Source organism: Pelodiscus sinensis, chromosome 19 (genome assembly GCF_052426305.1).
Source record: "Pelodiscus sinensis isolate ZL-2025 chromosome 19, ASM5242630v1, whole genome shotgun sequence".
Classification (NCBI taxonomy): Eukaryota; Metazoa; Chordata; order Testudines; family Trionychidae; genus Pelodiscus; species Pelodiscus sinensis.
The window spans coordinates 2,796,797-2,817,145 of NC_143070.1; the positions used below are offsets into that span (position 1 = coordinate 2,796,797).

At 52.4% G+C, this 20,349-nt stretch overlaps 1 protein-coding gene and 1 long non-coding RNA gene across 4 annotated transcripts in view; one reads left to right on the plus strand and one right to left on the minus strand.

Moving 5' to 3' along the window:
- LOC112545647 (uncharacterized) overlaps nt 1–20,349 on the plus strand; it is a 37,832-nt gene that overhangs the window by 7,239 nt on the left and 10,244 nt on the right. For both annotated transcript variants that reach the window (XR_012900235.2, XR_016347431.1), the window contains exon 3: nt 9,662–9,758. This is a non-coding gene — a long non-coding RNA (uncharacterized LOC112545647). The remainder of the gene's footprint in view (nt 1–9,661; nt 9,759–20,349) is intronic.
- LOC102460106 (uncharacterized) lies at nt 12,017–20,247 on the minus strand. 2 transcript variants are annotated; one of them, XM_089771743.1, is made up of 4 exons: nt 20,196–20,225; nt 18,626–18,727; nt 17,601–18,101; nt 12,017–13,817 (listed from the first exon to the last, which is right to left on the minus strand). In XM_089771743.1, the coding sequence occupies exons 3-4, from the start codon at nt 18,070–18,072 to the stop codon at nt 13,249–13,251; spliced, it is 1,041 nt and encodes a 346-aa protein (XP_089627869.1). In that variant the 5' UTR covers nt 18,073–18,101; nt 18,626–18,727; nt 20,196–20,225; the 3' UTR covers nt 12,017–13,248. The 2 variants fall into 2 exon arrangements, with proteins under 2 accessions (XP_089627869.1, XP_089627868.1); XM_089771742.1 differs by lacking the exon at nt 18,626–18,727 and having other exon boundaries at nt 20,196–20,247.

A 20,349-nucleotide genomic window follows, 5' to 3' on the forward strand; every position in this document is an offset into this window, starting at 1 on the left:
CTCCTAGGAAAAAATTTGAGTCCGTCAGCAAGGAAGAATCTTTCCCTGGCCGCTGACGCAGGCAGAGGTGAGTTGGTCCTGGTGCACAGCTCCCTAATTCTAGGAAAAGACTGCAGCAGGTCCTTGGTGTCTGCTGAAGAGGCCAACTACCCATTGAGCTGCTTTGCGGTTTCATTAGATGACACGGTCTCTTACTTTTTCTAATTCCAGTATCATGCTTGTGCCAAGTGGTCCTACAATTTGGCAGCAAGACGACAGCTGCGATTAGCTGCGGGTCCTCGGATATTCCACCCGAACACTTCTGAATGCCACACTGAAGTGCATGTACCAGTGGCCTCAATAGAGCATCTTGATCCTGCGCAGTTTTGAAATCAGCTGCTGTAATCTAGGCAGGAGGTTGGGTGCAGAGAGCATTCAGGACTGGGATAGGGGTTCGGGAAGCAGGTTCTGGCTGGGCACCATTTAACTGAGATGGCTTCTGGTGTTTCACCAGCACAGGGGTGGCCCTAGATGAGCTGCCAGCAACTGGCGCCCTTGGCGAAGCATGCAATCAGCGCCCCCACCTCCAAACCCCTCGGTGATATTGCGCCACCATTTGGCGCCCCATTTAACTTGGCACCCTCGGCGACTGCCTAGTTTGCCTAATGGATGGGCAGGCTGCTGTACATGCCAGTGGCTTTCAGGATCCGTGCAGGGCCCGGGCAGGAGTAATCTGCCTTAATCCTGCTGGTTAAGCACCAGAAGCTGTCTCAGTTAAACGGTGCCCAGCCAGAGCTTTCTTCCTGAACCGCTGGAGCAGTTTCTTACACATAGTCCTAGGCTGCAGCCACTTTTCCCTCCCCTGGTTCTGCTTCTTGCATGTGATCCTGCTGGAGTCTAAACACTGACCCGAGGACATGTTGTGACCTTCCATCAAGAGTCCAGTTCGTTATAACTTAGTATCTTGTGCATGTGTCTGCATATGCAAGGAAGTAACACATGAATGAAATTAATCCGCTGCAGGTTTAAAACAAACCAAAGGAAATATTTGTTCACTGAACATGCTGCCGACTTGTGGAACTCCTTGCCACAGGACGGTGCAAAGACTAGGACTTTAACAGGGTTGAAAAAAGAGCCAGATAAATTCATGGAGGTTAGGTCCAGCAAAGGCTGTAAACCACGCTGGGCAGGGCTGGCGACCCTCGCCTCTGCCAGGGGCTGGAAATGGCTGAAAGGAGACGGATGATGGATGATTCCCTGTTGTGTTCACTCCCTCTGGAGCAGCTGACACTGGCCACTGTCGACAGACAGGATGCTGGGCTGGATGGACCTTTGGTCTGGCCCAGCCTGGCTGTTCTGATGTAAAACAAATAATTCTGCTAATACAACTGACATTCCCCAGAAGTTCCCAGGAAAGTCCCCCCAGGCTGCAGTCTCCCCCCTCCTCCCCCTACCCCGCCCTCTTGTCCTTGGCCAGTGGAGGCCCAGCACTGCTCCCACATAAAAGTACCCCCAGAAAGGAGGCGCTGGGGAGAAGACCCCTCCCTCGTTCCTGGGCTGGTGGGGGAGGCCCCTGGCTCATTTTTGCAGCCCCTCCCCACCCGCTGTGGACACTCTCTGCTCCATTGCCTCTGTGGTGGCTCTGGGGGCGCCTGCTCCCAGATTTCAGCTCTAGCGGGAGCAGGCCTGCCCCTTCCCCGGACACGCAGACCCCTCAGCCAGCGCTCGCCCTGCCACCGGGGATTTCTGCCCCACGGAGCCTCCTCCGCTCTGACTGCAAACAGCGGCCAGGGGCCCGGCGAATCCTGTTCCTGCTTGGAGACTTTGTGTTTTCTCCCAGGCTTGGCAGTGCCCCCCGCCCCCACTGCTTCCCCTTTTCCAGGCCCCTGAGCTCTGCGCTTCCAGCCCTCGCCCAGCAGAGCTTTCCATGATGTGAGGGGGCGGGAAGGAGTCTGGGCCGCTCGCCCATTCCCTTGGAAACAGCCCGGGCCTGGGAAGGCCACGTTCCAGTGAGCGGGGGGGTCGGCAGAGCCCGGTGTGGAAAACAGACTCTGCTGATCTTCTCTCGCCTGACTTCCCGCAAGTCACATGTCACAGACCCCTCCCTCCCCCCAGCAATATCCCTGCTCAACCGCGGCTGTGGGGGCCCCTCCCAAAGAGCTGGGCCCTGCCCCCCGGCGTGCAGTGCCCAGAGGCTCCTGTGGAGAAAACCCCCACCTCTTTCCCTCCCTCACAGTGGGGGTCTCAAGGCAGCAGTGACCCCTGCTGGGCTCAGACTGCCTGGGCCAAAGGAGACAGGGGCTCTGGCCAGGGTGGTGCCCAAGGCCCCCTCTCAGGCTATGTCTACACCGTGGAGTTTTTTTCGGAAAACGGCCGTTTTTCCGAAAAACCGTCACTTCTGTCCACACTGCAATCGCCTTCTTTTGAGAAAAAAATCGAAAGCCCAAAGGGGGGAGGGGGGGGTTTCCAACATTGGTAAACCTCACTCTACGAGGAAGAAGCCTTTTTCCAAAAGAGCCCTTCGGGAAAGAGGCGTGTGTGGACGGGGAAGAGGGAGTTCTTTCGCAAGAAGAGGGGAGAGGAAAAAGCCCAGATGCCCTGGTGGCCGCTCCACCCGTAGCAGTCACAGCTGATGTGCAAAAGGGCGTCCGTTCTGTCTGGATGCTGTCGAAAAAGCAGATCCCTTTTCCAATGCACATTGGCTGTGTGGACGCTCTCTTTCGGAAGTTTTTTCAGATCTCCTAGAAAAGCTTCTTCTGGAAGAAGCCTTCCCTCTACACCTAGCCTCAGTCACACCTCTCCCTGCCTGCCTCTACCCCTTTTCGGCACATGGGCACCAGAGCCACGGTGTGGAGGAGGGACTTGCTCAAGGACATGCAGGGAGTCGGTGGCAGAGGCAGAAATTCAGCCCTTGTCTCTGGGTCCTAGCAGAGGGGTTTAGACTGGTGCAGTGGTTCCCAACCTGTGGTCCATGGACCCTGGTCCACGGTGGTACTGCAGGGCATCCGCACGGAGCTTCTTGAGCCAGCAGGTCCTTCAACCCACGTTACTTCCCACGGCTGGGAAAGCAGCGCAGGCTGGGGGACTTGTTGGCAGCTGACATGGAGCCGCTCAGCTGAGCTCAGGGGTTGAGGGATGCCGCTCAGGAAGCCACGCGGGCTGAGGGACATGCAAGCTGCAGACACAGCCATATTGTTGGGGGTGGGGGTCCTTACAAAAGTAATAAATTGCAAAGAAGTCCATGTCCTCGGAAAAGTTGGGAACCACTGGTGTAGTGCCCTACTCGCTGGGCCATACTGCCTTCCCGCGGCAGCCCTGGGTCCCGGCCAGAGGGGTTTAGACTGGTGTCCTAGCTGCTAGGCCATACTGCCTTCCCGCGGCAGCCCTGGGTCCCGGCCAGAGGGGTTTAGACTGGTGTCCTAGCTGCTAGGTCATACTGCCTTCCCGCGGCAGCCCTGGGTCATAGCCAGAGGGGTTTAGACTGGTGTCCTAGCTGCTAGGCCATACTGCCTTCCTGCGGCAGCCCTGGGTCATAGCCAGAGGGGTTTAGACTGGTGTCCTAGCTGCTAGGCCATACTGCCTTCCCGCGGCAGCCCTGGGTCATAGCCAGAGGGGTTTAGACTGGTGTCCTAGCTGCTAGGTCATACTGCCTTCCTGCGGCAGCCCTGGGTCATAGCCAGAGGGGTTTAGACTGGTGTCCTAGCTGCTAGGCCATACTGCCTTCCCGCGGCAGCCCTGGGTCATAGCCAGAGGGGTTTAGACTGGTGTCCTAGCTGCTAGGCCATACTGCCTTCCTGCGGCAGCCCTGGGTCATAGCCAGAGGGGTTTAGACTGGTGTCCTAGCTGCTAGGCCATACTGCCTTCCTGCGGCAGCCCTGGGTCATAGCCAGAGGGGTTTAGACTGGTGTCCTAGCTGCTAGGCCATACTGCCTTCCCGCAGCAGCCCTGGGTCATAGCCAGAGGGGTTTAGACGGGTGTCCTAGCTGCTAGGCCATACTGTCTTCCCACGGCAGCCCTGGGTCATAGCCAGAGGGGTTTAGACTGGTGCCATAGCCACTAGGCCATACTGCCTTCCCGCGGCAGCCCTGGGTCATAGCCAGAGGGGATTAGACTGGTGCCATAGCCACTAGTCCATACTGCCTTCCCGCTGCAGCCCTGGCTCATAGCCAGAGGCCAGGACAGGGCATCTCCCCCTTCAGCGCCCGGGCTCAGGGACAGCAGCCTGAAGGGGCAGGATGAGCGACGGATCAGGGAGACCCTCCCTCCACCGGGCCTTGTGCATTTCTAGCCTTGGCCAGGGGGAGGGGCTATTAACTACCCAGGAGGGGTGATCTCTGACAAGAGGGGTGGGAGTTGGGGGGCCAGTAACCCCACCCCCTGATGGCACTCAGGGTCCTCCCCCCAAATTTCCCCCAGCGTAAGAGCCACAGAGACCAGCAAATGCTGCTGCCTCGCCCTGGGGTGGGGACCGGGCAGGATTTAGCCCCCACAGGCCACCCAGGCTCTGCTGCATGCAAGGGGGCAGGAGAAGGATTGTCCTGGAGACAGGACGAGAAAGGGGGCAGAGGGGGGTACAGAGGGATGCAGCCCGCCCCCCACACCATTTAATCAGGATCTGAAGCAGGAGGGTGAGATCCCTCCCAAACGGTGTCACTTCAGGATCGTCCCCCAGTGCATAGGAATCGGGCTGGGAGGTGGGAATTTCGGGAGTAGGGGGCGGGGCCTTCTTGCACACGTGGAGGGCCAATACAGAGGAGTTCAAAACAGCCCTGCCAGGAGGGGGCATGAGAGAGGAGAAGGAAGCGTGGGCGTGGGCCCAGTGACCGGTAAAATGATCGGTCACAACACAGCACGGACGTGCGCCGCCACGAAAGCTTGATAGAAATGGCCCTCTAGGATCATGGCGGGCAGTGCGGCCGTCAGGGCCTCCCGCTCCCTCGGCCACCTCTGCCTGCTCGGCGAGGCCAGCACGGCCCCCTAACACAGGGGCTCTCAAACATTTTGGCCCTTGGCTCATCGGGCTCAATGCAAACATTTCCGCCGAGCACCAGTGGCAAATGGAAACTCGCCGTTAATGGAGCCATGACGCCCCAGCCATTGTGCAAGCGCAGCAGCTGGGGGAAATGGTTTCATGTCGCCAGTGAGAAAGGAAATATGAAATCATTTCCCAAGCCAAGCGCTTCAACTTTCTCATGTTCCTTTATCAAACTTCATTTTAGATACATAACATATGAATGGATGTCCAACCCAAAGGGTCCCCTGTTGTCTTTCTTTATGGCGGAGGGGAATCTTTTTTGGGTTGGGGGCTACTGACCCACAGAAAAATCACTTGGGACCCACACAAGTGAGAAGCAAAAAACCTCCTCCAAAAACCCTCAGCCCTCACTGATGTGGCTCCCAACTGGGACACCTCACTCCCTTGGCACCCCAATTCCACTGGGGTAGGGGTGAGGAGAAAGGTCAGGGAGGACATAAGAACGGCCGTACTGGGTCAGCCCAAAGGTCCATCTAGCCCAGCAGCCTGTCTGCCAACAGTGACCAGCGCCAGGTGCCCCAGGGGGGTGGACTGAAGACAATGATCAAGCAGTTTGTCTCCTGCCATCCATCTCCAGCCTCTGACAACAGAGGCCAGGGACACCGTTTCTACCCCCTGGCTAATAGCCTCTTATGGACCTAACCTCCATGAATTTATCTAGCTTCTCTTTAAACTCTGTTATAGTCCTAGCCTTCACAGCCTCCTCTGGCAAGGAGTTCCACAGGTTGACTATGCGCTGTGCGAAGAACTTTCTTTTATTAGTTTTAAACCTGCTACCCATTCATTTCATCTGGTGTCCTCTAGTCCTTCGATTATGGGAACTAATGAAGAACGTTTCTTTATGCACCCTCTCCACACCACTCATGATTTTATAGACCTCTATCATATCCCCCCTCCGTCTCCTCTTTTCTAAACTGGAAAGTCCCAGTCTCTTTAGGCTCTCCTCATATGGGACCCGGACAGAGGTTCAGGGCTTACCAAGGGCCAGATTTACCTTTCTGGGGTTGCAGGGTTAGGGTATTTTGTGGATCCCCCAGGTTCTGGGGTTGGGACAGAAATGGGGGGGGTCTGTGTGTGGGACAAGGCTGCCAGCGAGAGGAATGGGAGTGCAGGAGCAGGCTGGGAGTAGGGTGTCTGGCAAGGGGGAGGGGACAAAAGCAAGGGAGGGTGAAGGAGCAGGCTGGGTGTTCAGGGTGTCAGCAGGGGGCTGGGGCTGCAGGGGGCTGAACATGAAGGGGTAGGGGGACACTTACTTGCCTTCATGCCCGTCACTGCTCAGAGGCAAGGCTTCCTGCTGCTCCCATTGGCCACATTCAAGCCAATGGGAGCAGCGGGGAAAGCCTCCAGGCAGCGTGCCCACGCACTGCTGTTCCCCTAGCCAGAAGGGGGGGCGGGGGAGAAGGGCCTAAGAAGCCCTTTTTCCCTGCTATTTGGATCATGCAGGAGGCTCCGAGCTTTCTCTTCCCCCCAGCATGAAGCTGGGGCTGGCTCTCCAACCTCGCAGGTGTGGGGAGGGTAAGGCTGGAGCGCCAGCACTCGCTTCCCGCTGTGGGGGGAGGAAGGAGGGCTGAGCTCAAGCTCCGGAGCCACTGCTCTAACAGAGCCCCCGATACTTATAGGGAGGGAGCATGGTGGGGGGAGGGGAATTGCACCTTTCTCACACCCCCCCCCCGCCCCCACATACGGGCCCGTGACTGTCCGGTCTTCAATCTGATAGTTGACAAGCCTGCGGCTCGGCTGAGATCCGGTGACCAGGAATTCCACAGGTTACTTGCCCCAGGGCGGGTGACAACGGCCCATTTTAAACATGCTGCATTTCACTTCAGCGAGGTCTCGTGTGGTGACGAGGAAGTGATACGGGAAGTGCTCCCACGGCCCCAGCTAGCAGAGGAATGTTTTGGCCGTGTCTTACGCCCAGATAGATTACTCATCTCGGGCCTGGCCTCCGTTTGTGTCGGCAGCCAATGGAAACGCTGATTCCACGCCAAAGGCACTTGACTGCCGTCCAACCAGCCCATGGAAACTTGCACGCAAAAGTGCATGGCTGCGTGCAAAGGGTGAACAAAGGGATTCGGGCGCGGCACGAAGGGACCATCGCACATTTGAAATCCAGACTCCGAGGGCAAGGGTCAGTCCTCATCTGGGGGCCTCAGGCCCTGCCCCCGCAGCGTTTGCCTCCCACAACCCAGGCACGCCACCCCCGGACTGGGAATCTGTGCCATGCCTCCTAAGGGAACAGGAAGCCTTTGGAGGAAGCAAAATCATGTACCCTGCATTCGGCCCAATATGCTGTTTTAACAGCAGTGGCTTGTGTGTCGGAGCGCTGTGTGCTGGCCCCTCTCAAAACCTCTGAGCATTGGCCTGTTTTCACACTCTGCATGGGTGTGCATTCCTCACCCTGAGTTCCCACCCCCTTGGGAAACAAACGGATTTATGTCCTCTGCTGGGCCACCGACCAGAGAGCCATCCCTGGAGGAACAAAACACAGGACTATGCAGCACTTAAAGACTAACAGGATGGTTTATTAGGTGATGAGCTTTCGTGGGCCAGACCTACTTCCTCAGATCAGTTTGTGGAAGAAAATTGGCATGACCATATATACAGGAGTCCCCGGGTTACGTACAAGATAGTTACTGTAGGTTTGTTCTTAAGTTGAATTTGTATGTAAGTCGGAACTGGTACATATTGTAGGGGAAACTCTAGCCAAACATTTCTCCAGAGCTCAGTTTTATTCTCCCACACCTCACTTCCCTCAGTCCTTTATTCTCAAGCTGAGGTGTCTGCTGAGAAAAGCCGCTCCGCATCTCCCTGGTCTGCTGGGGGGGGGGGGCGCTAGCTTCGCGTCTCTCTGGTCTGCTGGGGGGGGGGAGGAAGGGGCTAGCTTTGCGTCTCCCTGGTCTGCTGGGGGGAAGCAGCTAGTGCGGGGTTGCCTCACCCAGTTTGTAAGTAGGGATCCAATGTAAGTCAGATCCATGTAACCCGGGGACTGCCTGTACCAAAGGATACAATAAAAAAAAAGTGAACACATATAAAATCGACAAATCAGATATAAGAACAGAGGAGGGGTGAGGGGGGAAGGTTAGAGTCTGTGAGGTAAGGACATTAGGGGTGATAATTGGGGAAGCTATCTTTGTAATGAGTAAGATAATTAGCATCTTTGTTAAGGCCCAAACGTAAAGTGTCAAATTTAAGCATGAATGACAGTTCTGAGGCTTCTCTTTGAAGTCTGGAGTTAAAATCTCTTTGAAGCAATATGCATGTTTTAAGGTCATTGAGAGAATGGTCGGTCTGGCTGAAATGGCAAGCAACTGTTTTCTCTCTGTGGGTATGTCTACACTAGCCCCCTGGTTCGAACTAGGGGGGTAAGTGTAGACATACCCTGTGAAAGAGGCTGAGGTCTGTTTTATGTGCATTGAGGGCCATCCGTGACCTGCCCTTAAAAATCACTCGCTCAGAACGGCCACTTTCTGTGGAAGAGGCTCAAGCCCGCTCCAGATTAGATCTGCCGGCCCTCAGAAATGGAAAGGCAGATCGATTAGCCCAGTCGGTGGAACTCTGGAAAGAGAAGGTTCCAGAACCCTCCATCGTAACCCCTGTTCCGGAATGCTCCGTAGAATCAGGCAGTAGGATCTGGCCTACAGGAGTTGCAGGCTTTCGACAAGGGTACATTGCCCATGGACCACGGGTTGGGAACCACGGATCTAGCCGATGCTAGGTCCTGCTGTGAGGGCAGGGGACCGGACCTGATGATCTCCCCAGCTCCCTTCCTTTCCTAGTGTTCTGGGATTTTACCTGCAGATGGAGCTAATTTAAATGGTTGTTCAGATTTTTCACGGAGGTATCCCTTGACTTCAACCGGTTTCCTCAAAGTCAACCTCAGGGTCCAGTGTGTTCACGCCACCCCCTCAAGTGACTGTTGCCTGGATGGGATGCAAAGTCTCTGCAGGACTCCCCCTCCCCCACCGACTTCAGCACGGTGACGCTGGTTCAAACACACAGAGCAGCTCCGCCTGGGGCTCCCTGTGCCATCACCGGAGAGCGCTGGGTTCTGTGCTCTCAGCACGCGCCGCGGGGCAGGCTGGCACCGCTCGGGTTTGGGCGGGTAGGAAGAGCCGATAAGTCGTTGTTCCAGCTGGGGGGAGCCCAGGCAGCCACTGCGGATGGTCTGGGACGTGGCGGGTCAGTGACCTTTCCTTATGGAGCGTGTGTGAGAGGCGCCAGAGGGCTGAGCGTGAGCCCGGCGTGCTGAGGAGAGGAGAAGAAAACCCCCGATGCACTAGGAATTTAGCCAAGCTACAGAGTTTCACTTCCCACAAAAGGGAGACTTTTGCTTCCACAGGAACAACAGCTGCAGCTCCACCCTGGCTCCGAGACAGCCACAGGCGGGGCCTGACAGCCAGCTGCCCAACACTCTGTGAGGGGAAGGACAGGCCGAACCCAGCATAAGTCAGGGGCAGAGCCAGACTGAGGTGTTGAGGGGCTGTTACTTGAACTGTTTCTTTTTCACACCCCTTGGAGCACAGTTCCCCTCCCTCGGCACGGTGCCCACCTGGATCACCAGCAGGGCAAAATAGCTACCAATTCCAGGAAACGGGAGTCAGGAAGCCGCTTCCAAAGCTGACCATCCCTTTTCATTCTTCTTTGCAGCACACAAAGGATCAGCCAGCCCTCCGCACAGTTCCGTTGGCAGGTCAGAAGGCCGGTCATGGCCAACAGCTGGACAGGAGTCATTCCAAAGGGCCAGGTGAGGTGGGAAACTTGCAATGTTCAAAGCAGCATTTCAGTATCGGTAGCGCACCGTCTGCATGCGGGCGCCCTCTCCTGCACTCCCCGTGTAAGTGCAGCGTGTGTCGCAGAGCAATGTGCTTCAATAAACCTGCACACCCGGCCTTGGGTCTATAAATAGCAGGCGCTCCATCGGAAACCACAAAAAGCAACTTTTCAATACTGCTCATGTAATGAGGCTATTGCCATAAGTCCTTGCTTGGTAGAACTACCGTCAGCTGCCTGTATGTCTCTGAAGAGCTGATGTACATCCCGGCACATCTCTACTCTTGTCTCGGGCCAAGGAGAAATAAGAACAAGCAGGAATAATTCCCTTTCACTTCCACCTGTTCATGCAGATCTCCAGCTCTTTACAAACCTGTATAGTGGGGGGAAAGCTACTGCAGGGTGAACCTCTCTTGTCTGGCACTCTCTGCTCCGGCAACATCTGTGGTCCGGCATGATTTGAGTTACAGCCCAGCCCCCCCCCTTTCCATGTCTTGGAAAACAGTCCCATTCCCAGCACTTCCCGTTTTCCTGGCACAGCCATCACATTCCAGGCACATCCCGTTTTCCCAGCACACCCACACTTGCTTTAAGTTAGGAGAAGAGAAAGCTGCATGCCACATTTGGGGTATGTCTAAACTGCATCCCTCTGTCAGCGGGGGGAGGCAGATTAGGCATGTTGACATTGCAAATGAGGCAGGGATTTAAATATTCCGTGCCTAATTTGCATAAAAATGGCTGCCATGCTTTGCCGACTCAGCACTTTGTCAGCAAATACAGCAGTCTAGAGGGGGATCTGTCGAGAAAGAAAGCTTTTTTCGGTGGATTCCTCATGCCTCCTGCAAGGAGGTTTACAGGATCTGTTGAAAAAGGCTTTCTTTGTCGACAGATCCTCCTCTAGACTGCTGTTTTTTGCTGACAAAATACTGAATCGGCAAAACGCAGTGGCCATTTTTATGCAAATTAGGCATGGGATATTTAAAGCCCTGCCTCCTTTGCAATGTCGACCTGCCTAATCTGCATCCTTCTGCCTACAGAGGGATGCAGTCTAGACAGAACTTGGTGATCCTAGTGTCAAGTGACAGGGCCAGGGCCCAACAGGAGTGTGGATTCACTTCAAGATAGAGTTGCTTAGGGATAGATAGTTACATTTATTAATCTCACTACAAGTACAAACTTAATACTGCCAAATGGTTACACAGCTACTACAAAATACAAATCTTGCTACATCACTACCTGTATAGGCTTAGTACTACCAGATACACAGCTACTACAAACTAATCCAAATAATTAGCATTGGCAAAGCAATGCATTTAAGTGAGTAACAGGCACTTGGAAATGCTTACACCCCTTCAAGTCTGCAGGGAGTCCCGTTCTGGTCACCTCGTACCAGGCCACAGTGGATGTGGCTCTAGCTGGAGGATCCAGGGCACCTTCTGAGGTTCAGATCCCTCAGCAGGTCTTATGCTTCAAGGCTATGTCTACACTGGCATGATTTTCCGGAAATGCTTTTAACGGAAAAGTTTTCCATTAAAAGCATTTTCGGAAAAGCACGTCTAGATTGGCAGGATGCTTTTCCGCAAAAGCACTTTTTGTGGAAAAGCGTCCGTGGCCAATCTAGATGCGGTTTTCCACAAAAAAACCCCTATCGCCATTTTCACAATCGGGGCTTTTTTTCGGAAAACAGTACTATGCTGTCTACACTGGCCCTTTTGCGCAAAAGTCTTTCAGAAAAAGACTTTTGCCCGAACGGGAGCAGCATAGTTTTTCCGGAAAAGCACTGATGATTTTACATGAGATCGTCAGTGCTTTTCCGGAAATTCAAGCGGCCAGTGTAGACAGCTGGCAAGTTTTTCCGCAAAATCAGATGATTTTGCGGAAAAACTTTCCAGTCTAGACACAGCCCAACTGTTTACCGAGTGTGTGCAAGCTGGTCCAATGCCATTCTCAATGTTCCCAAGGGACCGAGAGCCGAGGTCACGTTATTTATCCCATGCGAAGTTCTCAGCTAACAAGCAACGGGAGTGTAGGCTGGTGATGACCATCTGATAAGGAACACTTAATTTTCTTGCTAGCTGTCCTCAAGGCTGTCCTACAGGAGCACAAATTTAACCCGAAGGCCCACCTATGGTTCACACTACACCTAGCTCTTAGTATTTAGGAGGAGTTCTTGATCAAATGCACTCATAGACAGACACACAGACAGACACAAACCTCTAACATATATATAGATACAGATTAATAAGATTTTTAATCACATTTGACACTATTTCACTTGACTTGAACAATGACATTAATTGGATGTTGCATTAGAAAGCCAGTTTTCCTGCATTTAACACCTCAAAGCTAAGTATGGGACACTTCCAGCCCACTTAATTAGCCTCATTAGCTCCTGTCCTACAACTGACAGATTCCCTTTTGTTTTTCTCTTATAAAATACTTGGTTTCTGTTATTTCTCTCCAGCTCATCATCTGAGGAAGTGGGTTTTGTCCCTGAAAGCTCATGACACTCTATATTTATTTCTGTTAGTCTCTAAGGTGCCACAGGCCTACTCACTGTGATCATTTTTTGGTATCATTCATTTTGATAACTCTGGATATTTTTACTCTTCATATAAACTTCCTACCCCATTTTGAATTTTACTAACTTCTTGGCCCCACCAATTTCTTGAGGCAACGAGTTCCACAGCCTAATCACATGCTCTGTAAAACTATTTCCTTTTATATTACTCAGCTTGGTCCAATGTACTATTTGGTCCAGCTCACTCTTTAGATCTGATTGGAGCTTATCATTATCATCATTCTACCAAAGTATCAATCTGTGTCATATGGAAACCTCAATAGCAATAATTTAATGTTTTCTTCCATGTAGTCTTTGATCCTGTTTTTCTTGGAGACTGTGTGGATGACTGGAGAAACAGTCACATTGTGGCATCACAAGACAGCCACAGAAGTGTAACCTAGTTGATTGCAAGGTAAAGAGAGATTTATTCAAAGTTGTTTTGGAGGCCACTTACTTAACTCAAATGTCCACAAATACTTGGGAGAAAAACTTTCTTTGCTAACAATCAATATGCCCCTTCCCTTCAATTAAAGGCAGAGAAAGCTTCAACTATATTTCTATTGAGCTTCAACATGTTTACCCATAAAAACTGGGGAAGGGTGGACCTGACAAGATATAAAACCCTGCTCGTATTAAAGTCAGTCGCTAAGCTCATAATCATGTTTGGTATTTCTTGAGGCAGACACAGAGGTGTGGCCAAAACCAGCCATACGCTCACTTACACAGACATAACATAGATTTCCACAATCCTACCTTTGATCTGCAGCCTACCCCAGTGCGAATCCACAGAGACCCCAAGGACAGCAGTGGGGTCAAGGCTGGATTTTGATCTGGTGTAAGTGGGGTCAGGCTGAGGCCCACTGAAACGCTACATCCCCTTCAGCCCTGGTTTATCTCAGCTCTAAAAATTCCTGCCCTTACCCTCCTTAAGCTTTTGAGTGACACGGTTTAGTTCCTCAGCTATTTTCTTTATTGCTTCTTTATCAGAGAACCCCAAGCCCCCCGGCCCTCCCTTTCCCACTGCTGACAGCACTAACTGATTAATCTCCTCCAAAATTGTGACCACAAATTCATAGTCTGAGGGATCATCGATGTATGATTCCAGTGTGTCGACCTTCTCTGTCAGCATTCTCACAATCAGCACATCTTTTTCCAGCTCGTCCTTCTTTAACTGCCATTCTTTTAAGCAATTTCCTAGTTCATCGCTGGCCTCTTTAATTTTCTGCTGTCCGGCCATGATGTCTCCAATCTTCTCTTCGATTTCTGCCTTCTCTTTGTCACACACATAGCGTTCCTTTTCATAGTCAGAGACCTTCACTTGGTACTGGTCGATAGCTTTCTGCAGCTCCAGGATGGCTTTCTGTGCAACCCACATAGAGACCTGACAGATGATGGTCACGATGCTAGCTGCGAGGGAAAGTGGCTGCGTATCGGTCAGTTGGAGAGCTTCTTGAAGGAATTTCATCGAAACTATTTGGAAAAAGAAAAATGGGGGGATTGCAAATATTTTAAAAAATTACCCAACATTCTGATGGCTCTATTTTATTGTACTTGATTGTATTTGGTTAATAAAACAACAGAAACCAAATGCACCAGACAAAAAACCCTCAGAAATAGCATTTGTGTTGCTGGATGGAATTTATAGTTTTGTTGACTTACAAGCTTTTTTTCTCCCCAGACCAGGTTCCTTGACCAGACTACATCTCCCATGGTGCACCATCTCCCCACATCAAGAGAGAAGCATGTGATGGATGATGGGAGATGTAGTTTGACCAAGGCCTATACTGGAGAACGGGTGCACGAGGCAGATGTACTACAACACCAGTGAAGCACCTGTCCAGTCTTTCCAAATCGAAACCTTTCCATTGTCAGCAATTGATCATTTTGATAACACATTTAGGGTGTGTCTAGACTGGCAAGATTTTGCGCAAAAGCAAAAAACTTGATAACTGTCTACACTGGCCACTTGAATTTGTGCAAGAGCACTGACTTCGTAATGTACAAAATCAGTGCTTCTTGCGCAAATACTTTCACGCTCTCGCTCAGGGATAAGCCCTCTTGCGCAAGAGGGCCAGTGTAGACAGCACCTTAATTTTTTGCGCAAGAAAGCCCGATGGCTAAAATGGTCATCGGCGCTTTCTTGCGCAAAAGCACGTCTAGATTGGCACAGATGCATTTGCGCAAAAGTATCCTTGCCAATCTAGACGCTCTTTTGTGGAAACACTTTTAACGGAAAAACTTTTCCATTAAAAGTATTTCCGCGAAATCATGCCAGTCGAAACGTAGCCTTAAAGTTTTCATGTAAACTTCTCATAGAAACAAATGAGAGGGGGGCAGGAACCTAGTCACAGCTGTTATACTCCTGGTCGACAGAACTGGGCTTTTTGCCTTATGCTCCACAGGCATCCAAAGACCCCAGGTTTGATCCTGTGTTGAAAGCCGATTCCTTCTGGGCACACCCCACTGCCCCCACCCCTGAGCAAAGCCAACCTGGGCAGGGGCAGGGTGAGCTGCTTCCACCAGTGTCTCCTGCTGGCTTGCAGGTTGCCCCGGGACACACTGCACCCCTGTGCTCACCCTAGTGTAACAATCAGTGCAAGCCCTGTGAGGTATCCTTTTGAGTCGCAGGCCGGTACTGTCCTGGGGCAATTCATGTGGCAATGTAGGCGAAGGTGCAAGATTCCACTGGATGTGTTACCAGAGGCTGAACCAGTTCCTCAGAGTGATGCCTCTGGCAGGTGTAAACACGGCCAATGGACCATAACGTGACCCCCCCCTCGTCTTTGGGGGAGGCTAGCCCTTCCCCCTTCTGCCTCAGGCCTGCCCCCGCTGCCCAGGCCGCCAGCTCACTCCCCACAGCTGCCACAGCCATCCTGGGCTGCTGGCCAGCCCTCCCCAAGCCACTCCCTGACCCTTGAACTGGCCTGAATTGTAGGGTTGCTAAATGCACCAAATTGAGCGCCCTTGGCCCACCCTTGCCCTGCCGCTTCCCTGAGGCCCTGCCCTTTCTGTGAGGCTCCATCTCCTCACTTTATCCCCCCTCTTTCTGGCACTCACTCCCCCCCCCCCACTCACTCACTCACTGGGCAGCCACATGGCTCCAGGTAGGGAGCCTGCCAGCCCTGTGCCTGCTGGGCGTTTAATAGCCCAGGCGGCACTGCTGAGCAGAACCACCAGGGTCCCTTTTGAGCAGGTGTTCCAGTCAAACACCTGGGAACCTTGGCCACTAGCCCAAGCCCTGGGCTGACCTGAGCCCCAACCTCCAGGCTGCAGGCCCAATCTGAGCCCCCAGCAGGGCCTTGGGGACAAGAGCCAGATGGGGCCTCAGCCTGGGTTAGGGAAGGTTTTGCCTCGCTTGGCCTATCGTCCCACTGGCCATGAAATGGCCATTTTTTGACAGGAAAGGGAGTCTGGGAAAAGACCCAGCCTGGTTTCCTGTCCCTACAGAGTTCAGGTCCCCTCAGCCTCAGCTGGAGCCACTTGTCAGAAAGGGGGAGAGAGCAAGAGAGACATCCCCAGGCACCCCTTGCCCTGCCCCCCGATGTGCTGCACCAGGAAGTAGCCGATGCGCAAGTGCTGGGTTCTGCTCTAGAGAGTGCAACCGGTGAAATTGTGGAGAGCAACTGGGCGTTGAACTGAACACGGGTTGCTGCATGAAGTGTTTGTTGCATCTTCTTTCTTGCTGCTATTTCTCATTTTTACATCTCGTTACCTGCCGTCACATCTCTTTGCAGCCAATCGGCTTGCTTTAGTGCTCCGTCTACACCTGGGTGCTTGAAATGGCACAGCTGGGAAATTCCAGTTTATTCAACCTGCTCTTAAATGTCTCCAGTGATGGAGATTCCACAGCCTCCCTTGGCAATTGATTGCTGAAAAGAAGAGCATTGTAATGGCATAAGGCTTGACCCCATGTAATGGCATAAGGCTTGACCCATGATCCTAAGATTAAGAGGTTGGTGCACTGTCAGCTGAGCTAGCTAGGCTAGGCCTGCCCTGGTGCATAGTCCACAGAGAACATGAGTTTGTTACAGCCCACAGCAAGGAAGCTGGTGAATGGCAGGATGGATACAGCAGCTGCAGAGATCCCTCCGATAAGCCTAAGGCTGGCACGCCCTGCAGGAGACAGGCCTTGTGTCCGATTTCCCACCACCTGAGCCAGCCAGTCCCCCTGTCCAGGAATCAGAGAGGAGCAGGAACCCTGTAGCTGGGACAGGCCCCATCCCCCAGTCCTCAACCAGAGCCAGACAATCCCCCACCCTGGGACCACGCTGGAAGCAGCAGCCACCCCCTGCCCCCAAGAAGAAATCCCCCTGCCCCAGGCCATGGGGCTGGTAGGGGATCCACGGTGGAAGTCCAGGAGAGCTGTGGTCCGGAGGAGGGGCCCTGCAGGGCTGGTAGAAGCAGCCGGCCAAACCAGAGCCGGGAAGCAGAGAGATAGCGGAGGGGCAGGGAGAGGCCCCGGGGCAGTGTGAACTATCGCCAGGGCAGGGCTACTGGAGGGGAAAGGGAGGCTGAGCAGTGAGTCAGGGGGCTGGATGCTTCATGTATCCATGGGGCACAAAGCGAACTCCCAGAGGACACTAGTGACAACACCAGAGCCTTGCCAGGAAGCCTGAGGGTGGCTCCAAAGCCCACCAAAGTCAACAGAAGGACCCCAATGGGCTTCGGATGGGAACCTTGCAGGGGGGCCCTCGTGTGTTGAACCTGGGGAGAACCAGGGGTGGAGATGAGAGTTGTGGTCTCTACTAGGGCCTTCCAGCTGAGCTCACCCATTGGGGACAGTCAGGACTTGTGTTAACCCCTTTGTACCCAGGCCTCCCACACGCCGGCTTCCCACCCCAGCCCTAGACAATAGCTTTCCTGGGTACTGTGCCTGGGCGTTCCCTCTGGGGCCCACAGCACCAGGAACCCCCACTGGTGGGTGGGTGTTGTGACCCTCTCCTCATGCCCAGTCCACAGAGAACGAGTCTCCTGCACCCCACAGCTAGGAAATATGGATTCTAGCTCCCGAGGCAGCAGCTCAGGCTCTCGGCTCCAGGTGCCTGGTTCACCCCTGGGGCGTCTGCCATGGTGGTGGCCATCATGGAAGCGGCCGGGGGGGGGGGGGGGGGACAGGATGGACACATGCGACATGCTGACCCTTGTGCTCTGATTGCCTCTGAGCTGTTAGCCAGCATGACGTCCTACCAGCAGATGACAAGGGTCTGCTGTCCTGCTGCACCATGGGACGGTGTGGCCTTAGCATGCACTTACCTAGGAGATTGCAAATAGGCAGGAGCACTAGGGTGATGTTGGAAAGGGCTTTAAAACACTTCTCCTCCCTTCTCGCCTTCCTCAGCAGTGTCAGCAATTCATACTGGTGTTTCTGAGCCACGGTTACCTGGTCTTGGATGCAGACGTTCATCTGCTCACAGTTCTTCATTTGGATCTTCAACTGACAGAGCTTTATTTCCTTTTGCTTCTGCTCATCCGCCAGCTCTTTTGTTTTGACGTGCCCTTCCCCGATTCGGTCACTGAGGGCACTCCTGTGGGCTTCTAACGCCTTCTCCGCAGCCTTCATTGTCCCCAAGGCATCTCTGCAGTGTCCCTTTATCTTCTCATGCTTGTCCGGGTCTGTCCCATTGTGAACGAGGCACTTGGACAGAGACACCAGTGACGCCATCCCCATGATGACCTGTTGTTTATAGTTGTCCTCTTGCGAGGCCAGTGCTGAAAAAGCCATCATGGGCAAGCCAGACACAGGGCATGTACAGCCTACATGAGGGAGAGAACTTTCATTACAATGGAGAGGAGAAAGGAGAAGGGGAATTGTTCTCTCACTCTCCAAGATTGGCTACCCCATGTGTTGTGCAACAACGCCTGTCTCTCTACAAGTAAGCTGGATTTCCCATGCAAAAAGAAGTATTATGAAGACACTTAGTTCCTCACAAGACTGTACCCTTCCTGCACACAGGGTATTCAGGGCACGTCCAGACTACATGGCTCCGTCGACGGAGCCATGTAGATTAGGGTTGTAGGCAAAGGGAAACGAAGCGGCGATTTAAATAATCACTGCTTCATTTAAATTAAAATGGCTGCCGCCCTGTGCCGATCAGCTCTTTGTCGGCTCAGTGCAGGAGTCTGGATGCTCCGCGGTCAACATCAAAGGCATTTGTCGACCTCTCTGGTATGCCTTGTGGGATGAGGTTTACTGGGGAGGTCGACATAAATGATCATAAATGGCATTTGGGGTGGATTCTGATTCTAATTGCTCTGATGCAAGTCTAGATGCCACTGACCTCTTTGGAGTGAAGTCCAGATTCTAATCTCTGCTATCCCTCACCGAAGGCTCTTAAGTAAAGTGAATTGCCATGGCATAGGAGGTAAAGTCCTCTCATGAACTGATTACAAGACAGGAAACAAAGAGTAGGAATAAATGGTCAGTTTTCAGACTGGAGAGAGGTAACTAGTGGTGTCTTGCAAGTGTCTGTACTGGGACCAATCCTATTCAATTTATTTATAACTGATCTAGCAATGGGGTAAACAGTGAAGTGGTAAAATTTGGAGCAGACACAAAACTGCTTCAGATAATTAAGACCAAAGCAGACTCTGAAGAGCTTCAAATAGATCTCACCGGAATAAGTGATTGGGGAACAAAATGGCAAATTAAATGTATTGTAGATAAAGGCAAAGTTATGCACATTGGAAAAAATAATCCCAACTATACATCTAAAATGATGGGGACTCTAATTTAGCTACATCTACTCAAGAGAGAGATTTTGGAGTCATTGTGGATAGTTCTCTGAAAACATCCACTCAGTGTGTAGCAGCAGTCAAAAAAAAAAGCAAACAGAATTTAGGAATCTTTAAAAAGGGGATAGCAAATAAGAAAAGTCAATCTTATTGCCTCTGTATAAATCCATGGTATGCCCACTTCTTAAATACTGAATACAGATGTGGTTGCCTCATCTGAAAAATGGTATTTTGTCATTGGAAAAGGTTCATAAAAAGGCAACAAATATGATGAGGGATTTGGAACAGGTGCTGTATGAAGAGAGATTAAAAAGACTGGGACTTTTCAGTTTAGAAAAGAGGAGACTAAGGGGGGGGGGTATGATAGAGGTCTATAAAGTCATGACAGGTATAGAGAAAGTGAATAAGGAAAACATATTTTGCTTGTTCCCATAACATAAGAACTAGGGGTCTCCCAATGAAATGAATAGGCAGCAGGTTTAAAATAAACAAAAGGAAGTATTTCTTCATGCGGAGCACAATCAACCTGTGGAACTCCTTGCCAGAGGATGTTGGGATGACCAGAGCTTTCACAGGGTTCCAAAAAGAGCTAGATAAATTCATGGAGGAAAAGTCCATTGGCAGCTCTTAGCCAGGATGGGCAGAGATGGTGTCCCTAGCCTCTGTTTGCAGAACTGGGAATGGGCAACAGGGGAGGGATCGCTTGAGGATTCCCTGCTCTGTTCTCTCCCTCTGGGGCACCTGGCATTGACGCTGTTAAAAGACAGGACACTGGGCTAGATGGACCTTTGGTCTGTTCTCAGGCTAATCTGTCCCACTGAATTTGCCATTCAGAACCACGTCTGTCTATCCTGGCCGCCTTCCTGTAGCAAATCAGACCCTCTCTAGCTCAAATCCACCCATCCCCTTCCACGCCAGGGCAAATCCACCAGCCCCCCCACTGCCAGGATCAAATCAACGGGATCATCTAACCCAGTATCTCCCATTAGACCCTCCCATCTATCTGTCATCAGTACAGCACTGCTCAGGGACTCCATGGGGCAGTTTCCCCACTACAAATGCAGCATGAAATAATCCCCCCTCCCCTGCACATGCACCCCCACCACCAGCACTTACCTTTGTGTTCGCTTCCAACCTCCACCCTTGTGGAACTGAACCCAGTGCCCGAGTTGTGGTGATATTTATAGAGGGCTCTGTTGACCCAGTACTCTTCCTAGTGGTGTGTTTGCGTCGCTGCATGACCTCAGAGGCATGTGAAATTCCCACCCCC